Consider the following 23953-nt stretch of genomic DNA (forward strand, 5'->3'; position numbering starts at 1 on the left):
TGCTCCCCAATCGTGGGGAACATGTCTATTCCTCACCGGGGGGGTGATGGTGTGTGTGTGGAATTGAGTGACGGGCTCGTTAAGCAGATGCAAATGCCTATTTTAATAAATTTATTAACCTGCCCCTTGACCATTTCCAGTGAGGGGCTGACTGCGCTGGACATCCGACGCTTGTAACATCGTGCTGGTGGTGCTCAGTGTTTATGGCCCACTTTACCACCATGTCGCACCCAAAAACTGGCGCAACACGATAAAATTGCCCTGTGTTCTTTTACGCTCCAAGGTTAGAAACAATTCACCACAACTGAACAAAAAAAAGGATCAGATTCTCTGATGTAGTCCGCAGCTGGGATTCTGTGGTCCTGCTGCAGTGGATGGAAATTTAGCCGAGTGCCAAATTCTCCATTCTCACTGGCAGCGCCAGTATGGTGTGAATAGCTGGAGAATTCCAGCCTACATCTCTGTTCCACCACCTCTACGGGTTGATCTTTTACATCTGTGTCATCCTAATCAACAGGAAAATGTAACGATCTGCAGGAGAAAACTGGGGCACAAATGTCTGGCAAGATTCAGAACATTCTTTAAAAGTTGAAAGAAGTCTCCATTTCCAATTACCCTGATTTCTCATGGATTACTGTTTCACGATGTGGAGATGCCGGCGTTGGACTGGGGTAAACACAATAAGAAATCTCACAACACCAGGTTAAAGTCCAACCAGTTTATTTGTTAGTAAACCTACAAGCTTTTGGGGTTTGCCCCTTCGTCAGGTGACGAAGCTTGTGGGTTTACTAACAAATAAACTGCTTGGACTTTAACCTGGTGTCGTGTGACTTCTTATTGTGTTTACTGTTTCACGGACAGTGGTAGACAGTCTTAAATTCCATGCTGTGGTAATAGACAGTGCGGTGGCACTACTGCCTCACAGCACCAGGGGCCCGGGTTCAATTCTGGCCTTGGGCGACTGTGTGGAGCTCTCGCCGTGTCTGTGCGAGTTTCCTCCGGGTGCTCTGGTTTCCTCTCTCAGTCCAAAGATTTGCAAGTTAGGTGGATTGGCCATGTTATATTGTGCCTTGGTGTCCAAAGATGGGGGGGGTTAATGAGCAAGTGTGTGGGGTTATGGGGATAGAGCACACTGTGGGTCTGATGCTCTTTCAGAGAGTTGGTGCAGACTCAGTGGGCTGAAAGGCCTCCAACTGCACTGCAGGGACCCCATGTATTAGCTAGATGGTTTAATCAACTGCAAGCATAGTTAGTGGATGCCTTCAGTATATTTGGTCAAAGCCAAATCCAGTCTTGTCCTTGCCCACAATTGGGACATTTGTTTGTTGCACGAGCTAACACTGGGTGGCTCATGAGGGATGATCTTGGGTCCTGCCTGGTTTGTCTAATTCAACTATTTGGTCAATTACTTCAATCAACTAATCAAAAGGAAAGAATACACTTTCCATTGTGGAATCTAACTTCCTTGAGCAAATGTTACATCAATACTGACCTGTTTCCGAGACTGGATTTATAAAGTAATAGAAAGAATTCAGAAAATTGCATTATGTTAGAAACAAATAATCTGATTAAATGCTCTGCAGTTATGAGTCCCTTTGCTACCTCCAACATTTCCTGTAGTATTAACATCACTGTCTGGTGTTTCAGACTCATTTTATACAATATTTTTAAACTGTTGCATTTAAAAGCTTTAGAGTTGTATTGTAATAGTTGACAAATGTTAACACAGCATTAGAATGGTTCAGTTTTGTTCATTATTAAGTACAGAATATGTCTGGAAAAAAAAAACACAGAATATTACATATTAACTGATAGAATCAACATTCTGTCTAATTCATTCCTGTTGAGTGAAGTGATCCAAATGACATTTGGCAGATTTATATACATTACGAAGTAAAGCATTATACCACTCTGCTCATCCTTTGTACCAGCAGCAATGAGTTCCAACTGATAGCAATCATAACATAATGGAGCTTTAGATAATGCACTCTCCTCTTCTGTGATGTCCAGGAACTATATAACTAGAAAAACACTGGGCCTCACACAATGTCAACTTAGTCATGCTGAAAGATCAAAAATCAGTACAATCTTTTCCATTTGTCTCCTTTCCTTTAAATTCACAGCAGATGTATTCCATTTCCAGTTTAAAATAGATTTGGAAAATTCTGGCAGGAACCAACATTCTCTGATCTTGCCCAAATGACATAATAGTTCCTCAACTAGTGCTCAGATCTGGACTTGATTTAGATGCAAGTTAGGAGTTACTGCATTCTGAAACAGGAGGCTTATTGCAGCATCTGGTTGTTCGTAGCACAGGTCAACTCAAGACATGGAAACACACCAGGATGGGAAAGATACATGAATGATAGATTTGTGCACAAGAATATCTTTTGTTAAATTTCATAAACATTTCAATAATGATATTCTGGAGTACGGTCAATCTCAACGTTATTACTGGAAATGCAAGCCATGTTTAAAAGGTTTTATTATATAGTCTTTCATTGGATATCCTGCTGATCAATGACACTATAATTTACACTGTTATAATATGCAGGAAACTAGGGTGGGAACACAATAATGGGTGTAACTGGAGTTTTATCCTCCAGTTTTCTGCCCCTGACAAGGCCAAAACAATTCTTCTCAAAGACACAAGTGACATCTCACCAGAGTGCAGCAAATGATTCCACTTGGTCCTTCTTGACCAGTCTGCAGCCTTCGTAATGACTGGCCACACCATCCTTCTCCTTTGCCCAGCTAGGAGGGTCTGCACTTGCCTTATTCCGTCCTATATATATCCAGCCGCAGCCAGAGAATCTCTTCCAAAGACTTTTCTTTCCGCTCCCGTTTCATTGGTCACAAATATGTGGCTGTGTCCACCGTGAGCACGAACGGCGATACGGGCACAGAATCTTGCAAGATTCGGAAAACGAAATTCTGGACAGCGAGATCTCCCTTTCCTATTTCCTCCCCCCCCCCCCCCTCACTGGTGTTCCCACCCTTCAAACACATTAAATTATTTAAATCTAATTAGCAGTCTTCCGCACTTTATTGTCTCTCCCCGACAACCGCGCCCCCCACCCCTGTTGGCGTGACATCACATCAGCAAGGTTTACAGCTGCTTCTCCTAAGCATAAAACAGCCGAAGGGAGCCCCTGGGGGAGAGGGACCTGCTTGGGCATGTCAGGGACAGGCCTCTCGGGAGCTCCATTGGGTAGGGGTTGAGTTCCTTTTTTTATACTGGATATTGGGGCAGCCATGATTCCCAGCTACTGGCTTTTACTAACCCTATCCCACCTATGGGGGGGGTGCTATGGGCTATACCTCCAGACATTTTTGTTTGCCCTAAAAGCATTTAAAAATAACTCAGCAGTGCATCCAACAAGCCACACACCATTTTTCTCACCTGAACCAACAGAAAAACGGAACAATCTGCAGATTAACTTTGGCGACCCCCCCCCACCAAAAGGTCTATACTTGGCCACTTCCTATTTCATGTTTATATTGCCCTTAGGTGACATCACCAGGAGCACATCAGTCTCCCATGTATACTGACACAGCTCTAACTCAACACTTCTCTCCACACTTTCATTGTCTCTGGATTGTAAGGGTTGCTTGTCCAATATCCACTACCAGATGAGCAGAAATTTCCCCCAACTATATACTGGGAAAATCAAAGCCATTGCCTTCAGTCTCCATTACAAACTACCTTCCCTAGCCACCAATTCTATCCCTCTGCTTGGTAAACTGGGGTGATGAGAGTATTGCATTTGACGCAAAGGCCACATAAAAGGTCTATCAGCAAAATTGAAGCCCGTGAAATTAAAGAGTTACCAATAGCATGGATATAAAGTTTGGCTGAACAACAGGAAGAGTGGCGGTGGACAGATTTTTTTAAAAGATGTATAGGGGTCTAAGTGAGGGGCCCCAGAGGTTGATATTAAACCATAGCATTTCTTGCAACTGGAGACTTCCTGGGAGATTCCCACAGGATTTAGGAGACCAGATCACATGAAATATACAATGTCACTGCATTGATCTCACTGTTTGGGTCTCTTATCACGCTTGGGATTTCATAGTGGCACTGCGAGAGAGTACAGAGGGCAGGGGATGAGAGAAAAGGAGGATGTTAGTGGGCTAGACTTGGGCACACAGGGCACAGTTTCAACATTTGCGGATGACAGAAAACTTGAACATATTGTGAACGGAAAGGAGGATAATAATAGACTTTGAAAGGATATAGACAGGGTGATAGAATAGGCAGACACATGACAGTTGGAATTTTAATGCAGAAAAGTGTGAAGTGATGCAGCTTGGTAGGAAGAATGGAGATAGTTAATATACATACAATGCAATTGTAAAGGGAGTGAAGAAGCAGTTGGACTTGGGGGATAAGTCACAATGGTCACTAAAGGTGGCAGCGTAGGTTAAAAATGCCATTATTGAGGATATTAAAGGAACCTAGAGTTTATAAATATAGCTAATATAAATTTAAAAACAAGACTATTTTGACAAACCTTTAAAAATACAGGCTCAGTCTTAACTGGAATGGTGTCCAATTTTGGAAAGGACACTTTAAGCAGGGCATGCAAACTTGGGACAGGGAAAGGATTTGAGAGAATGGTTCGAGGAATAGATCAGAAAAGCTGGGAGAAGGGGTGTCTGAGACGAAGTTTGTTAAAAGCATTTAAAATGATGAAGCGCCTGAACAGAGTAGGTAGTGAGAAAAAGTGTTCCTATTGGCCGAAAGTTCAAGAATCTTTTAAGGATCTGAAACGCCAGGCAGAATTTTCCCAAAGAACAGCAAAGTGTCAGGTTCAGACTGAAAACCAGCGTGGTTCTAGCCAGAGAAACGGGCAGGTTTTCCATCCAGGTCTTCCCACACTTTGCCATTCTAAACCAGGAGAACAGTGCCAGGTTGGTACTGGCAGATTGGCACTGCCATGACTGAGCAACCTGAGGCTACACTGTCCTTTGAACCTTTGGCATGGTCATCAAATCTAGGTTCCATTTTTGGAGATCAGTAGTGACCCTCGCGGGTAGGATGTTACACCATTCCCCGAAGATGCAGCATTACGGCGATTTTGAATATTTAAATATAGTTAAATAAATGGTAATGTCACTGGCACAGGGTGGGGAAGATCTCATTCGGAGATCTCCCTGGTGTAAATCCTGTTATGGCCCTCTTGTACAGCGGCACAGTGGTTACCATTGTAACCTCACAGCGTGAGGGTCCCGGGTTCGATTTCAACCTTGGGCTACCGTGTGGAATTTGCATGTTCTCCCCATGTCTGCATGGGTTTCCTCTGAGTGCCCCGGTTTCCCCTCACCGTCCAAAAGATGTACGGTTTAGGTGGATTGGCAATACTAAATTGCCAGGGGGATTTGCAGGGTAAATACTTGGGTTATGGGGATAGCACCTGGGTGAATTTGTTGTTAGTGCAGGCTTGATGGGCTGAATGGCCTCCTTCTGCACTGTAGGGACTCCACGATAATGGGATTTGTGCCTGCATCGAATGGGGCCAGAAAATCACACCCACTCCATCCGAGAATGTGGCGTCAGCAGATTCAATTATGGCACTCAAACAAGAATTGGATATTCACCTGAAAAGGGAAGTGGCACAAAGTTTTTCTGTAGCGAGCACTGACATGATGGGCTGAATGGCCTCATCCACCCAGCTACCATTCAATGATTTCATGTGGCTTGGTGTGAATATTGTCAAAATGACACCCCCGTGAAGCACTGTGATGTTTCACTATGTTAAAGGTGCCAGATAATGCAAGTTGCTGTTTAGATGCATAACAATTGCTGGTGGGAATAATGAGAAATTGCAGGGCATAAGATCAAATACTGAATCCGAGTTGAGGTAAACAATGAAAGGAATTTGTGGAGCCGATTTCTCTAAATTGGACTGTTACAGAATAGATATGCCAAAAAAAATCATGCACAATGATAGCCTTAGACCTGTGAGAAGCTTATTTCAGTACTTGATTTAAAATCTCACAAATGTGGCTGGAGACATATTTACTGCACTGTACAATGCAATTGCCATTGATTTGATGTGAGCAAGTTCAGTCATGCTGCTGCCAAGCCTCAGGCGCCACAGCAGTGGCTCACAGAACTGAAGGCAAAGTTTAAACGTACCACTAAATCAAATTCCAGAAACCTACAGGCACAGACCCATTATTCCCCAGGGCTAATGCCAATTGTCAATAAGAACACACCATCCCAATTCCAAAGCAGCCCTTCGCAAGGGGGCATTGGAAAGCTCGGAATGCCTTCCGACAGGCTCAGGATTCAGCTACATGGGCACATCGGTCCCTCATTGCCTGAGAGGTAGCCTCAAGGGCGACACTGCTGCCTCACAGCGTCAGCGACCCGGGTTCGATTTCTGGCTCAGGTCACTGTGTGAGATTGCACATTCTCCCCGTGTTTGCGTGGGTTTCCTCTGGGTGTTCCAGTTTCCTTCCACAGTCCAAAAGACGCGCTGGTTAGGTGCGTTATCAATGCTAAATTCTCCCGAACAGGCATCACAGTGTGGCGACTAGGGGATTTTCAGTAACTTCATTGAAGTGTTAATGGAAACCCACTTGTGACACTAATTTAAACTGATCCACTCTTTCTCATGGAATGAAAATTGGCTCCAATAGAAAGGGAGGGGTGGCCGACTCTACTAGATTAACATGCAGATGAAAACCTACTCGATAGTACATGATACAGATTCTACTCACTTGTGGCCCACTTACAGGAGAAATTAAAAAGAACTACAACAGGCATGGCCATTAAGGCAGCAATACACCATTCAAAATAAACTAATTTCAGTCCTTCTCGGTTCAACACTGAAGTCATTTGATACAATGCCTCGGCCCAGCTGTCTGCTGATATTTCCAAGTTCTGAGATATTCTAAAATGCATCACAGTGATGGTGGCAAGCTTTGCAAGTCTGCTACGACTCTCACCAACTTTTACAGATGCACTATAAAAAGCATTCTTTCTGGCTGTATCATTTCCAGGGCTGGAAAAATTACTAAGAGTCGTGAATGTAGCCTAGTCTACCACTCAAACCAGCCTCCCATCCATTGACTCCAACTACACTTTCCACTGCCTCAGAAAAGCGGCCAGCATATCAAGGACAGCACGCACCCTGGACATACTCTCTTCCACCTTCTTCCATTGGGGAAAAGATACAAAAGCCTGAGGACACTAATCAATCAACTCAAGAACAACTTCCTCCCTATTGCCATCAGACTTTTGAATGGACCTGCCTTATATTAAGTTGATCTTTCTCCACACTCTAGCTATTCTGCACTCTCTCCTTTCCTTCTGCATATATGGTCTGCTTTTTTTGTATAGCTCAAGAAGCAATACTTTTCACTGTATACTCATAAATGTGACAATAATAAACTGAATCAAACATGTGAGTTGACTGTAGTAACAACAACGTGTGGGTTGCGATTTGTAAATTATCATTCATTTAAAATGCAAGTATTTAAAATTAATTAGTTAATCTCAAATGCTGGCAGCTATCAGGATAAAACATCAACTTTGCTTCAGCTGTCCTGCTTTGTAAACTCCTCAAGAAAGGTTAATATCACAAGCTGCCAGGCTGGACTGCCAGTTAATGAACCTGGGAAGGTTAAGACACTTGAGTCAAATCAGAAGAGAAGAAAGCTTGCTTATGAGACTGGTGATATGCCCCAAATTGTCGATTGAACTTACTGTTCAGCGATTATATACCCATCCAACAGTGGGATACACTGCACTCCAGCCACACGGACGCTGTTAGCAATGTCCAGGAAATCCAGGCCCAGGTTGACTCCATGAATGGTTACCTGTGTCCCCCCTTCCTGTGGGCCAGACACTGGAGTTACCTGAAATAAACAAATAAATTCACAGGAATCAATACAAATGTTATTTAGTCATTCTATCAACATCTTAAAAGGCACTTGAACATGGTTCTGTGTTCAATGTAATTAAAAAAGATACTAAGATAAGTGCACAAAAATGCAGGGGAAGGAAAATGCCTACAGGTATTTGCTGAGGGTGCATTTACAGACTAGCTCTATTGGAAAGCTTTACTGAAGAATCAAACAGTCCTGACAGTGCTGTGATAAATAGCGCATAGATAACCTATTGTGCTTTAATTTGCCGCAAAGCCAGCATTCTGCTTATCCGCATTGTAGAACTAACAGTTGCCAAGCAACAGTAACACACACGCGTACAAAATTACAACACAGATACCAGAGATCAGTGAATTAAAAATGCTGACAGTCAGTCCTCGGGAATACATAGAGCATTTCAGTAATTGGAAAGCTAAAAAAAATGCTTCTGTTGTGGGGAAGAGGGTGAGGGAGCAAGGGAAAAAAAAGCTTTCTTCCAACGTGGAAACAAAAGAAACTTATTAATAGAAGCCTCAGCTTACCCAGGTGCTGTAATTAAGCATTATGAATAAGGGGCAAAGGTATTAGAGAGATATACAAATTAAATTAAGACTGCGGGAGAGCTGAGAAAGTTCACCAAATCGAATTGTATTTGTTTGCCTCTTTTGAGCAGGCCACCTAGTTTGCAAAATTTGTTTTCAGTCAACCCAGCGGTCATGTTGACTTGTTTTTGTGCAACACTGGAATTGTACACAGAAATATTTTGACTGCAAACACATGGAAGGAACAGAAGCTCTCTGTTGCAAACTCTCCCCGCCTGTTACTGACTGGTTAGGAGAGAAAGCCCTTATGCTAAATTTCTGTTGGAAATGACCAAATCACGTCCGCCCAATAAATAGCCAAGTTTGCTGGGCCAGGGTCGGGACCACAGGACCTAACGGGTGGGATGCTCTAATCTTGGTCGGTGAGAATAGAGAATTTGGCCCTCAGCCAAAACTCAATTCACTGCAGCAGCACCGGGGAATCCCGGCCATGGAGGTAGCCAGAGGTTTCTGGTGTGTATTCTCCCCTTCCATCACCAGTGCGTTGTGGCTGTTGTATGTTCTGCCAGCATCAGCCAAATTCAGGCTGCAAATAAAACTTCATGGTGCAGTATTAAGATTAACATATCTGTATGCCATTCTTAGAGGAATTTAATTCTTTTTAATTCTCTTCACAGGATGCGGGTCTCACAGGCTAAGTCAACATTTGCTGCCCATCCCAAACTGCCCTCAAAAATGTGGTGGTGTGCCGCCTTCTTAAACTGCTGCAGTCCATCTGTTGCGAATGTACTCACAGTGCTGTTGGGAAGGGAGTTTCAGGATCTTGACCCAGCGACAAAAAAGGAATGGTGATTTAGTTCCAGGTCAGGATGGGAACTTGGAAATGGTGGTGTTACCACGCATTTGCTGCTCTTGTCCTTCTGGGTCCATCAACAAGACACCACCAGAGCAAGGCGACTTCTTGCAAAAAGCTTTGCCCAGCTTACCTTCAAATTCTGTCTTTTACTCTCGTTCTATGATTCTAGAAGTTTGTTCTAACTCTTTTAAACTCTCTAACAATGCTTCAATTCAATATCTTACAGAACTGGTGATTCTTCTCTACACCCTAACTATGACTATGACACTATTCTGCACACACTCGTTTCCTTCTCTATGAATTGTATGCTTTGTCTGCATAGCGTGCAAGAAACAATATTCTTCACTGTATGTTAATACATGTGACAATAATAAATCAAAGAGAGATGGTAGCGGTCACAGGTTGCAAGGTGCTGACAAAGGAGCCTTGGTGAATTCTTGCAATACATCTTCTAGATGATACAACTGCGCAGCGCTGGCAGAAGGTGTGAATGCTGAAGGTGGCGGATGGGGTGCCAATCAAACAGGTTGCTTTGTCTTGGATGGTATCAAGCTTCTTGAGTGTTATTGGAACTGTATTCATCCAGGTGCATGGACATAATTCCATCACACCCCTGACCTGTTGGATGGACAGGCTTTGAGGAGTTAGAAGATGAATTACTTGCCTCAGCCTCTGACCTACTCTTGATGACAGCGAATTTATATGGCTGGTCCAGTTCAGTTTCTGGTCAATGGTAACCCTTAGGGCGTTGATAGCAGAGAATTCAACAATGACAAATGTGTCACGGGGAGATGTTTAGATCCTCTCTTATTGGAGATGGTCATTGCCTGGTGCTTGCATGGCATGAATGTTACACACCACTTATCAACTGAAGCCTGAACGTTGAATTCAATTTAAGGTAAGCCTTCCTGAAAATACCAAAGGGATTGCATAACATTGCACAGTGCAAATTCAATCCATATGAATTTTCTCTGTCAACTAAACTTATTGCAACAGAGTTCCCTCCTTTGGAGCAGTTCGATGATTCTGTATTATTTCTGTGTTCAACTTCCCTTAATTTTAACAGCTAAACTAACTGCAACCTTACACTTGAATCATTATTAGAGATTTATTATTCCTCCAGGTGCACTGTTTACATTCATGACATAGCTTAATTGGCTGGGATCACAATCTGATTGGAAGAGCATTATCCAGTTCTTAATTACTGCCCCCACCCCCCAAAAAAAATGAATCCCTCTATTGGGAAGCTGTTCTCTGTAAAATCAGCCAGTGTCTTGAAATGGAACAGCACGTTGAACTGTGCTCTGAAAGGAGAAAGGCCAAAAGAACAGGGATTAGAACATACTGGAATGTATGAAAAATATGCTCTGGGGAATGACGAAATCGGCACTAAGTGCACAGCTACAAGCTGGAATTCATCAGCCCATGGGTCACAACATTGGGGAGGCGACCGCATTGTTAACTAAGATGTTGAAATTTACTTCAGCTCTTTCTTAATTAGGATCATGCCTGATTTCTCCTCCAAATATAGCCATTTCCAGTAAGTTGTTTACTTTCAGCCTCTTCCAAATCCACGATTAATCAGAAAAGGACCCGATTTCTAACATACAGCAATTGGCATCAAAGAAACATTGAAGATAGGAGCAGGAGGCGGCCATTCATGCCTTCAAGCCCACTCCACCATTCATCACGATCACGGCTGATTGTCCAACTCAATAGCCTAATCCTGCTTTCTCCCCATAACATTTGAACCCATTCACCCCCAAGTGCTATATCTAACTTCCTCTTGAATACGTTCAATGTTTTGGCATCAACTGCTTCCTGTGGTAATGAATTCCTTCATCTTAGGGCTTCTGTTATCTTGTTTAAAATAAGAATTCTTTGCTCATCAACATTTTTTTCCCATTAGGCTAATCTCAGACAATCTACTTTATCCAAGATCTCGACACATTCTGCTAGATTTTCTCATGAGAATCTTCAAAAGGTTATAGAAAGTTTGCAGAATCCTCAAAGTGGTAAGGACCTAGCTTCGATACCCGACTTGGGTCACTGTGTGGAGTTTGCATGTTGCATTAAATGGTTTCAGAAAGGAGATAGACATGTCTCTAGTAAAAAGGGGAAGAGGTACATGGGGAACAGGTGGGGAAGTGGATTTGAGATCAACCGTGATCTGACTGAATGGCGGAGTGGGCTCAAAGGGCTGAATTTGCCTACCTCTGCTCCTAATTCCTATCTTTCTACGTGATCAGCATTTGTCATGTGTGCTATGGTCAATTTATTCAGGTGAACAGCGGTTAAAGCAAGGAGCTTTAGAGACTTACTAAAATCATTTTCAAAAACAAATCATATACTCGACCTTGAGCCAGGAATCCTCCACCTGTCTCCACATTAAATCTGTGGGTCATTGCCAGGCACCCTCCTGACCCCTCCCTCTTGGGCTGATGAGTAGCCCAGCATCAGTGCCTGTACTGACTAATTCTCCTCATCTTACTGACCAGCGCCTGATTCCTTTGGTTGTCAGTTCTGGTGCAACCCACAGCCAAAACGTATGCAGCAATTCCAAGATATCGTCATCTCTGGACACTGAAAAATCCAGAACTGAAGGAGGCAAATTGGAATCAGAAATCTTAAAAGCTCTCCAAGGTGCCAAAATCTAGCATGCTTTTGCCCCTAATTTCCTGGCGTTGAATGTCATGGTATCTTGTGGAATAATCAATAGCCATTCCACATCATACAGCCTTGATATGTCTGAAGCGCTGTTTGAATGTTCTCAAAGTTTTTTATTTTTGCTACCGGAGTATTACGTTGATGCTGTAAGGCAAACATTTTAGGGTGGGATTTTCTGGCCATGCCCTGCCAAGGTTCCCGTGGCAGGCGGGACAGGAGAATTCCCCCCTTAATGTATAAACTTTTATTTATTAGTCATAAGTAGGCTTACATTCTCACTGCATTGAAGTGACTGAAAATCCCCCAGTTGCCATGCTCCGGCCCCTGTTCGGGTGACTGAGGGAGAATTTAGCATTGCCAATGCACCTAACCTTCACGTCTTTGCATTGTGGGAGAAAACTGGAACACTCGGAGGAAACCCATGCAGACACAGGGAGAACGCGCAAACTCCACACAGACAGTGACACAAGCCGGATATTGAACCTAGGTCCTTGGCGCTTTGAGTCAGCAGTGCTAACCACTGCTTCATTGTGCTGCCCCACACAATATAAAGCACACAACAAACAAGCAGGAGTCCAATTTATCAGCAAAAGTAGTAGTTTGGGTGTTTACTCCAAAGAAAGGGACTGGCGCAAGACAGGCTTCGAATAACAGATTGTGTCAATTTCTTTCCAAATGAACAATAGAGCAATGGGAGGGGGTAACGGATTCACCTTTAACAGACTGACTTGCTATTCCGGTTTCAAAAATCACCATTCCCGATAACATTTCTGCTTAGGCTGTCATTCGAATAGTGACAATTTTTCCAAGCAAATTATTAAAATAGCTCTTCACGGTAACATCACTCGGAGCAAAATATCTACTTCGCAGCAATTCTTTCAATTTTTTTAAAAATGATATGGACACATTCACACAATCAGAGAGATAAATTACTTTGTGGATATCAAGTATCCATTTTTGGCAAAAGCTTCAACAATTCTTCTTCCTTGTACTGAGAAAGCCCCATATCCTGGCGTGAAAGAGGCAATAAAGACAACATTTTTCTCAACCTTCTGTACCAACAGGGACTCGTGACAAGGTTGTGATAAGAAGCACTTTCTTTTGCTTAAGAATGTGGCGTGGAAGCTCCAAAATAATAATGCCAAGCAGAAGTAATATGAAAAATCATATGGTGTAGATAAGGCGAGCCCCGATTATGATTTTGAGGTTAGGCTGGGCCAGCAGAATGGCGCTATTTTGCCCTCAGAGTAAACGGTCAGTCTCAGGTCACTCACCAACCACAATAAGCAGCAAAAATGCTGCGGATAAAAGCAAAATACTGTGGATGCTGGAATCGGAAACAAAAACTGAAAATGCTGAAAAATCTCATATGTTGCGGGCACTGGAATTTAAATCTGGAAAAAACTCAGGTCTGCCAGCACCTATTAGGAGAGAGACAGAGTTCACGTTTTGTGTCCTTTGACTCTTCACTGGAACTGAAGGGAGCGAGAAGATGTTTGAGCTGCAGAATCTGCAACTAAAGGTAGTAACTTTAAGAACAAAAGACAGATAGCTTGATGTGGATTTTGCACTGAGGCAATCCGTGTATGGGATAGAGGTCATGGAATCCCTACAGTGCAGGAGGATGATATTTGGCCCATCGAGTCTGCACTGACTACAATCCCACCCAGGCCATATAACCGTAACCCCATTTATTTAACCTGCGTGTAGCCCACATACTAAGGGACAACTTAGCATGGCCAGTCCATCTAACCTGCACATCTCTGGAGTGTGGAAGGGAACCGGACCACCCAGAAGAAGCCCACGCAGACATGGGGAGAATGTGCAAACCTCACAGACAGTGACTAAAGGTTGGAATTGAACCCGGATCTCTGGTGTTGTGAGGCAGCAGCGCTAACCACTGTGCCGCCCGGATATTTTTAAAAATAGGGGTTTAAGATGGAGGAGAAAGGTCAAAGTGTAAAGCTGCCAAACTCGACCCCGAGTCCCGAGGGCTGCAACTTGCCTAACTGCAACCCACCAACCAGCTTGGTCAAAGAGAGGAAATCCCTGCATTAGCAAATCATAGCTACAAACTGTTAATTACTAATTTGCAGTTAGGCAATCCTATACATAGCAGAGAAATGACAAGGTTAATTACAACTTCAGAGTCATAGTAATTAGAACATTACTGTCTTGAGGAGAGGGAATGGGGGAAAAAGAAACAAGATAAAGAGAAACAAAATCTCAATTTAGCTGAAAAATTTTAATGTAGGAAGCAAACTTTTGGACTCTTATGGAGTTCATTAAAATGAATAATCAGACTCTCAGAATTAAATATGTAGACAATATATTTTAAGATTCCCATTTTTCTGGGTTATATGTGAGGTTCCCCTCCCGCCCAACTGAATGAAAATTTTAGGAAGATAAAGGAGAAGATGAAGTTTCAGTCAAACTTGACATGTATCCTCCGCTTAGTAACTGGGGGCAGTATATCATTCTGACAGATTACTTTAATGAGCTCCAACACTCAGTCAAATAAACCAGAAGAAGCTCCACAGGTTCAGTTGTGCTTTTTAAAGTATAACCCTCGGATGACATCGCTAATGGCTTAACGCTGAATTTATGCAGAGCTCTTTGAGCAATGAGTAAATTGCTACTGAACTCAGCAGGAATGTCAGCAGCCTGTCATGCCACACACTGCTTCGCTCAGCTGTCAGCAGCTCCTCACTATATTTGTTATTGCTGAAGAAACAACAAAACTTGAATGTCAGTCGGCACATCGTCATTCATTGTTGAACAAATACTTACAAGACATGCAAATCAGTGGTTGCAAAAAGCCTTGCTTCCCACATCCACTGCCCTCACTTTCCTCTTTGAAATTTACTTTGCCTGGTTAAGTTACGTCCATTTGTCCAACCAGCTGATGTGCCACTTTGCTCAATGAAGCAGAGAGGCAGCATCTGCAGCACCCTCCTCGTCCTACCCCCGCTGACTAGCTGCCATGAGGGGCAAACGGTGTAAATCTGACCAAACCACCCAACTTTGCTTCGCCAACTCCACTGACAGACTGGCGTGGCACAGCTTAGAACTGCAACAGAACAGGATATCCAGGCTGCCTCACACCCAAAGCAAATAGCATCGATGTTCTAAACTGACCGTACTGACCTTTCTGAATCCTAAAAAGGTAAACGGGCTGCATTATGGCACAGTGGTAAGCATTGCTGCCTCTCAGCACAGGGGCCTGGGTTCAATTCCGGCCTCTGTCTGTGCAGAGTTTGTACATTCTCTCCATGTCTGCGTGGGTTTCCTCCAGGTGCTCTGGTTTCCTCCCACAGTCCAAAGATGTGCAGGTTAGGTGTATTGGTCATGCTAAATAGCCCCTTAGTGTCCAAAGTATGCAGGTTAGATGGATTAACACAGGAAATGTGTGGGTTCATGGGGATAGGATAGGGGAAGAGGGTCTGGGTAAGATATCAGAGAATCGGTGCAGACTCGATGCAGACTCGATGGGGTGAATGGCCTCTTCCGCACTGTAGAGATTCTATGAAATCCTAAGCACTGAGTAAAATCTCAATTACAGCTTGTCCACTTCTGTCGATATCCTGATGCACAGAAGTTGAAGATGACTATTATTTCTCCTTTCTGCCTCCAGCACAGCCAACCAGGCTTTTAGTACCGATGTTTAAGTTTATTTTGTTACTGTCACAAGTAGCTTACATTAACACTGCAATGAAGTTACTGTGAAAATCCTCTAGTCGGTATCCTCCGGCACCTGTTCAGGTACACCAAGGAAGAATTTAGCATGGCCAATGCACCGAACCAGCATGTCTTTTGGACTTGAGGGAGGAAACTGGAGCATCCAGAGGAAACCCACACAGACACAGGGAGAATGTGCAGACTCTGCTGCACAGACAGTGACCCAAGCCGGGAATCGAACCCAGGTCCCTGGCATTGCGAGGCAGCAGTGCTAACCACTGCACTACTATGCTGATGTACATTTCCTTCACGGATTAATCATCGTGCAAATACTGCCAGCGAATATTTTCAAATGCCAGGAGTGCAAATTGGTTAAGACAAAGAATACAGATTACTGCAAGCAGTGATGTAATGCCAGAAAAAGTCCACACAGAAACTATGGACTTCAGACTTCTAAAGAGACATGTTGATAAATTTGTATTTCCTTTGCTTATTGGTTCTTCCTGATGGAAGAAAAAATTTCTACATTCTGGTTCTTCGCTGAGTGCCTTCCGTACGCCATAGTTCATGGACATATCTGCTCTGTGGTAGATTTAAAAGGATTTGTTCACACAGGAATATTCTAACACAGGACTAGCATGAAGATGTGACCAGAAGGACTGTAAAAGTCTAGTTAAGTTTTTACCTTTCATCAGAACTCAGGAGAGAGCTCACTCTGTGAGCTGCAGGCAATGTCTATTGTGCACTTTTCAATGTAAAAGCTCTTATTTTCTGAGTGACTAGTGCTTTCTTCATTGGCGATCACCACTGACAAGTGTATCTGGGTGGAACTTGCCTGGAACATTCTTTGTGCGGAGTTCCTTATTCTGAATGCCTTTCAACATTATCATTTTATTAAAATCATTCTTCTAGACATTAGGTAATGCAGGGAGGGAGGGGGAGAATAAAGTTGGTGCTGTGCAAAAGTACAGGCAAATTCACAACTCAGTTAAAAGTCGGATTCAGCACGCAAGTGACAGGAACGTTACTTTTATCTGTCAGTACATCAGCTTGCCTTTCTGCATTTTGTCACAGAGGGAAGACAGGATTGGCAATATCCACGTTTGCACTGTTGGAATAACATTACCACTTGTCAACCCAAGATTGAGTGTCTGAGAGTGTAGCACAAAAACAGAGAGCTACTAAAAAATCCTAAAATAAGCAAAAAGAAAGGATGTGTTTTCAACTTGCTGCCAAGTGGAGGAAAGGTTAGACAACTCAGACATGACGTGCGAGACCATGGGCTGAATTTTCCCCTCCCGCCTGCCACGGGAATCATAGAGGAGGGTGAGCAGATCATGCAAAAAAAAAGGCCTGTTGATCTCGGGTGGGATTTTCCAGTCTCGGGGCAAACACGGCTGGGAAATCCTGCCCCAAGTCTCTCACTCTTCCAACCTGGGCTCAACTCCGCAACATCAAGCCCGCCGTGTGTAATTACCGAGAGGGCTTTCAATTATCAATTCATTTTGTTTTTGTTGTTGTTTGTAAAGTTGCATTCCTCAAAACAAAATAAATCTCAAAAAAATAAATTGGATGGATCATCGCCCAAATCAGACCACACAGAGACAGTGAGCCAAGTTCCATGCTGCTTATAACTCCTGCAATATTCTGTGATCTAAAATAAACGTTATCCTAATATTGAACAACAGCAATGATAAACCCTGCAAAAACAGACGATAGTCATTCCCACAGTCTCCCGGAACAAGTACCATCTTGCTACATTAGTGGAAAGTTCAATTATTGCTTTTAGACACTCACGGATTCTTTGCTTTTGATCTTTTACCTTACTACCTCTATCGGCACGAGAGGGTTCAGCGCAAGGCTTGGCATCCTTCACATAGTTTTTATTATTCTCCCCAGTTTGATTTCACGCATTGCTCGCAAAGGAAGTGCGCCTTTAATATTCACAGCTGAAATATCTTTTCGTTGGCCAATATTTTGGCACTTCCAAATCACTTGGGTGTGGCAGTAAAATTCAAAACAAAATAACTCTTCCCTTTATGTTCCAGATCTTAGTGCACATGATGTCGAAATGTTTACTTGTTGTCTCAGAGGGGAAAGAAGTGAAAATTTTCAAATGAAAGGTACACAATTTGACAAACGTGGTCAAGAAATTATTTTAAAATTCATGGTGATAGCCCACCTCACAAAGCAGAAAACTTTGTCAAATGTTCATCAATTCATTTTATTGTTGTTTGTAAAGCTGCATTCCTCAAAATAAAGTGGCACGGTATCACAATGGTTAGCACTGCTGCTTCACAGCTCAAGTAACCTGGGTTCGATTCCCAGCTCAGGTCACTGTCTGTGTGGAGTTTGCACATTCTCCTCACGTCTGCGTGGGTTTCCTCCGGGTTCTCTGATTTCCTCCCCCAGTACAAAGGTGTGCAGGTTAGGTTGATTGGCCATTCTAAAATTGCCCCTTAGCGTACTGAGATGCATAGGTTAGAGGAATTAGCAGGTAAATGTGTAGGGATATGGGGGTAGGGCCCTGGGTGGGATTGTGGTCGGTGCAGACTCGATGGGCCAAATGGCCTCTTTCTGCACTGTAGGATTTCTATGTTTCTGAAGTGAACACTAACATCGCAACCCTGCTCCACTTAGCACAGCATCTTGCCGCCTTTATTCTGGTTTACTACTGGTGATTGGATTGCCCAGTAATGAGAGCTGGGTAGGCTCACTATTCACCACGGTGGCACAGTGGTTAGCACTGCCACATCACAGCGCCAGGGATCCGGGTTCGATTCCAGCCTTGGGTGACTGTTAGTGTGGAGTTTGCATGTTCTCCCTGTGTCTGCATGGGTTTCCTCCAGATGCTCCGGTTTCCTCCCGCAGGCCAACGACGTGCAGGTTAAGTGGATTGGCCATGCTAAATTCTCCCTTTATGTCCAAAGGTGTACGGGTTAGGAGAATTAGCAGGGTAAATATGTAGAGTTACAGGGAAAGGGCAGGGAGATGCGCATGGGTAGGAAGCTCTGTCAGAGAGTCAGTGCAGACTCAATGGACTGAAAGGCCTCTTTCTGCACTATTGAGATTCTCAAACATGTTACCGCCAAACACTTGAAATATCCCTGTCCTGCCAGCAAACAGTTTTGGTTCAAAGGAAAAATTTGCCCTAAAAAATTATTACAATAACAATGAGAGGGCGAAATATCACTCACACAGGTGGAGAGAGAGGGGAGATGGACAATGTCAAATTTTTCTAAAAGTTTCATTGCTTTCCAGTTATCTGCTGCTAAGTCTGGATTACAAGAAAATCACTGAAGTCGGACATTAAAAGGAATTTTAAAGGAGGACTAGAAGGAAGCATGCTGTGAACAATATACAGTCAGCTATGCATTTCTTAGTGGATCTTGTAGCTCCCATGGCAGCAAATGCTGACTCATAACCATTACTGACTACCTGAGGAGCCGATGCGGTGTGCCCTTTCGGGGCTCTGGGTGAGCCCTGTGGTGATGGCTCCACTTGGGCCCTTCATTGTGAAAAGCTGGACTGTTTCACTGCACCGACCCTCACGTTTACGCTTAACTAGGGCTGCTTCAAGCAGACACAGACCCTTCTCAGGAGCGCAGCCCTAAAGGATAGGGGAGGCGATGGCCTAGTGGTATTATCGCTAGACTATTAACCTAGAAACTCAGCAAATGTTCTGCAAATGTTTGAACCCAGGTTCAAATCTGGCCATGGCAAACAGTTGAATTTGAATTCAATTAAAAAAAACAATAAAAATATCTGGAATTAAGAATCCATTGATGGTCATGAGATTATTGTCAATTGTTGGAAAAGCCCATCTGCTTCACCAGCATTCTTTAGGAAAGGAAATCTGCCATCTTTACCTCGTCTGGACTACATGTGACCCCAGAGCCACAATGTGATTGACTTTCGACTGCCTGCGGGCAACTAGGGATGGGCAATAAATGCTGGCCAGCCAAGCGATGCCCATGCTCCATGAATGAATAAAAAGTATTGAAGCATTAACCCAATTCTGGCTTGGTTCACACTCCCCACCACCACCCACCCCCCAACTCACCCCCAGCCACTCTGTTCACCTCCGCCTCTCCATCTTGCCTCTGAAATCTTAGACTCACTGATGTGTGAGTGGAGCTGTTGGTGCCAGGGTGGGAGTGGAGACGGGGAGAAGAACTAGAATTCAAAATCAATACAATCTAAGATTAGAAACACTGATGAGGGACCTGGGGGTCCTTGTGCACGAATCGCAAAAACCCAGTCTGCAGGTACAGCAGGTGATCAAGAAGGCGAATGGAATGTTGGCCTTTATAGCGAGGGGGATAGAATATAAAAGCAGGGAGATCTTGCTGCAACTGTACAAGGCACTGGTGAGGCCATAACTAGAGTACTGTGTGCAATTTTGATCCTCTTATTTGCGAAAGGATATATTGGCCTTGGAGGGAGTACAGAGGTTCACCAGGTTGATACTGGAGATGAGGGGGCTAGCTTATGAGGTTGAGTAGATTGGGCCTGTACTCGTGGGAGTTTAGAAGGCTGAGGGGTGATCTTATAGAGACATATAAGATAATGAAGGGGCTAGATAGGATAGAGGTAGAGAGATTCTTTCTAAGTGGAAAGAAAACCAGAACTAGCGGGGACAGGCTCAAAATAAGCAGGGGTGGGGTGGGTCAGTTTAGAACAGAGTTGAGGAGGAACTTCTTCTCTGAGGCTGGTGAATCTCTGGAATTCTCTGCCCATTGAAGTGGTGGAGGCTGCCTCGTTAAATATATTTAAGTCGCAGGTAGATAGATTTCTGATCGATAAGGGAATTAAGGGTTATGGGGAGCAAGCGGGTAAATGGAATTGATCCACTTCAGATCAGCCAATGCCTTATTGCATGGCGGAGCAGGCTCGAGGGGCTAGATGGCTTACTCCTGCTTCTATTTCTTATGTTCTTATCTGCATTGCTGGAATTGTGGCAACCACGTGCAGCACAGTGGTTAGCACTGCGGCCTCACAGTGCCAGGGACCCGGGTTCAATTCCGGAATTTGTATGTTGGCCCTGTGGTCTGTGAGAGTTTTCTCTGGGTGCTTCAGTTTCCTCCCACAGTCCAAAGGTTGGATTTGATTTATTACTGTCACAAGTATTGGGATACAGTGAAGTATTGTTTTTTTGCAGTTAAACAGGCAAAACATACCATTCATGGAGTACATAGTGGAGAAGGAAAGGAGAGGGTGCAGAATATAGTGTTACAGTAACAGCTAGGGTGTAGAGAAAGATGAGCTTAATGTATGTGCAGGTTAGAAGGATTGGCCAAGCTAAATTGACCCTTAGATGTCCCAAAAAGTGCAGGTTAGGTTGATTAATCAATGGTAAATGCATGAGGTTATGGGGATGGGGGGATTGGGTGGCTGGGTGGGATGCTCTTTTGGAAACTCAGTGCACACTTGATGGGCTGTTTCTGCACTGTAGGGAATCTATGATTCTACCATGAGTCCTCGTCACTCATCTCGCTCACAGACCCAAGCTGAACCCAGAGGAACAAGAAAGGGGGCAAAAAAACCCTATTTTTAAATGCAGTGGTGTGAGCAGCTGCCAATGATGATCTGGGCCATAATCTTTTCTATTTCCAGTCATTTGAATTAGTATTTTTCTTCCCCTCCCTCAATGGATGCTCAGGTAACCCAGTAGGTGCAGTCTATCTACTGGAGGTAATGCTGACTACAACTCCATGTCCCCTCCATTCTAACTGTAATTTTACATTCGGTCCTTTATTCATTATAATGAGATCGTCAACTGTAAGGACAGCATAGCATCAGAATTAGGTTCAACCAGAAGAACGGACAAAGAACATGTTCTGAACACTCATCACAACATAATAAAACTCAGACTTTGCGAATACCTCACAGCTCCTGATCACTGCTTAATCAATAGCTTCCTGTTTAAAAAAAAGGCTCTGATAAAAGCCAATAAAGATACAAGATATTCCAGCCTTGGGGCAATAATTTATTGTTCACTGTGAATTTATCCATACAAACATCTTCCTTTCATCCCACCACCAGCCCATTGACACTGGGTGGGAGCTGCTACCATTACAACTTCATCAGGGAAGGACTGACCTGGGGCAAAGGTGCTGGCAGCAGATAGTGAAATTTTGCATGGAAATCCTGTAATAACAGAGCTTGGCAAATCAGTATTGTCTCTCATCAAAACCTTCATAATCTTTCAGGTTACCTTATTAACAACCGATAGACTATCATCGCCTGAAACAAATGTGTGGTATACTGACCTACGCATCATAACTAGGCAGATACGATAATGGCAAACCGACATGTAAAAAAAAGCAATTCAGCAAGTGTCAAGGGGAACTATAAAAGACAGCACACTGTACGAAGGTTTTAAATAAATTATACACAATGGGCAGAATTTTCCAATTTTTCACCATAGTGGCGCAGCAGGTATGAGAGCCAGTCGCCAAATTTTTTAAGGGATGGGGGTGGGGTGCGATCAATGTAGAGACCTAATAATTCGGTGTTAGCCTGGCACAGTAGCACCGTGATTAGCACTGCTGCCTTACAAGGCCAGGTTCGATTCCCGGCTTGGGTCACTGTTGGTGCGGAGTCTGCATGTTCTTCGCACACACGTTCGCTGTGGTTTCCTCCCACAGTCCGAAAAACGTGCTGTTTAGGGACATCGGCCATGCTAAATTCTTCCTCATTGAATTCAAACACAGGAGTGGGATTTTCAGAGTAACTTCATTGCAGTATTAATGTAAGTCTACTTGTGACACTAATAAATAAACTTAAATTAAATACAAATTTATTGTAAAGGGCTGCCCAACATGGAACTTTGGGATTCCTGTTGCTTCATTATCGGCGAGGGCGAGACCACAATGGGGAATCCACTAACATGAAATATGGTAAAAGCCTCTCGCAATATCATGATTTATTATAATTCTGCACAGGAGGAGAAAAAAAAAATACCTTGCCTTCTCTTTTAAACACAAATTCCCCGAGGGAATCTGCATCACAAGGGAAGAGTTTGATATGTTTGTTCTGCAGCCATAGTTGAAACTTAAACTGTTGTCTGCTCATCGCAAATAGGTGTTTACAAGCTATTTTTGTTTTGTTCAATAAGATTATCCATTTTCCTTTCGCTCAGCTACATGCAAACTTCCACTCACGCACAAAGAACCAGCAGTAAAAATGGATTGGTTCCTGTCCAAAGACCTGTTGGTTCATCATTTAAATAAATGTCGACAGCAGGATTGTTCGACAACCACTACAGTGGGTTTGAGGGTGTTTGGCTTATACTTTGTAAGCAAATCCCGTCACTGAATGTCTTGTGCTGTGAATACAAATCTTATCTGATTTACAATTAGTCTTCAAGCGATCAAACAGCCAACAGATTGTTTTTAAATTTGGCACCGCAAGAGTAAATTTAAGATAAGGGTGGAATCGTGAGTTTGGTGGCAGGGATGGGGGGCATTTAATCAGGCAGGAGTGGCCCCCATCTCCTCCCCTCCTCTGTCCCGACTAAGGCCATGGTGCAAAGCTAACAAACAGGATGAACACTCAAAGCATTTAACATCTATTTACTTTTTTCAAAGTGCAATTTAAATGTGTGTGGGGAGTGGAGGGCGCCAGTTTGTTCAGTGAGTGAGTGTATAGTTCAAAATTAACACCAATATCACAGGTTCAATTCCTATTCTGGCTAAGATAGACTTAGGCCCTTGACAGCACACCCTGCCCGAGGGGAGGCAATGGCAAACCACCCCTGACAGAAACGACTAAGAGAAAGGGTCAGGTTAAAACATCAGCAGACAATGAGCCTTCTCTGCTTTAGACAGAGCGCACAGAACATGACACAGTTGTAAATGTATATGGTAATCCATATTTTAATGGGCCTTTTATTGATGAAGATTAAATTGTTCTGTGTCTTCTATTTCTGTTATCTTTCACCAGTTATATACATGTGATGTTCAGGTAGTATAATAATTTGGGATTTGCAATAAAGTAATGAGAAAAACACTGACAGAGATAGACCGTCATGACTTAACACAGACTCCCTCAATTAATCAAATATAAAAGTGATGAATTGATTTGTAGAGAGTGCCGCACCATAGCGGTGAATTATTGTTGTTCTCCCATAACCATCAAAGACCCATAACTCAGAAGGGTCACAGGTGAAATTGAGTTATGGCCATCCTTGTACATGAGTGAATGAACCATTATACTTTACTGGTGAGCCAGCATAGCTTATTCTGCAGGCAAGAGCAATCCCATCCTCATAATGCAGCATTCTAAACTAATTTGGCACAAGTTATGGTGCTAAGTTGTAAACAATAAA

The 23953-nt window shown here is 43.4% G+C and overlaps 1 protein-coding gene across 3 annotated transcripts in view; it reads right to left on the reverse strand.

Annotated features, from left to right (window-relative positions):
* Positions 1-23953, reverse strand: part of LOC145356986 (plexin-A2-like) — a 470896-nt gene that overhangs the window by 113824 nt on the left and 333119 nt on the right. For all 3 annotated transcript variants that reach the window (XM_080210014.1, XM_080210012.1, XM_080210013.1), the window contains one exon: positions 7718-7869. In XM_080210014.1, coding sequence (XP_080066140.1) covers positions 7718-7869 — 152 coding nt within the window. The remainder of the gene's footprint in view (positions 1-7717; positions 7870-23953) is intronic.

This window comes from Carcharhinus amblyrhynchos, chromosome 22 (genome assembly GCF_965287045.1).
Source record: "Carcharhinus amblyrhynchos chromosome 22, sCarAmb.v2.hapA, whole genome shotgun sequence".
Taxonomy (NCBI): Eukaryota; Metazoa; Chordata; class Chondrichthyes; order Carcharhiniformes; family Carcharhinidae; genus Carcharhinus; species Carcharhinus amblyrhynchos.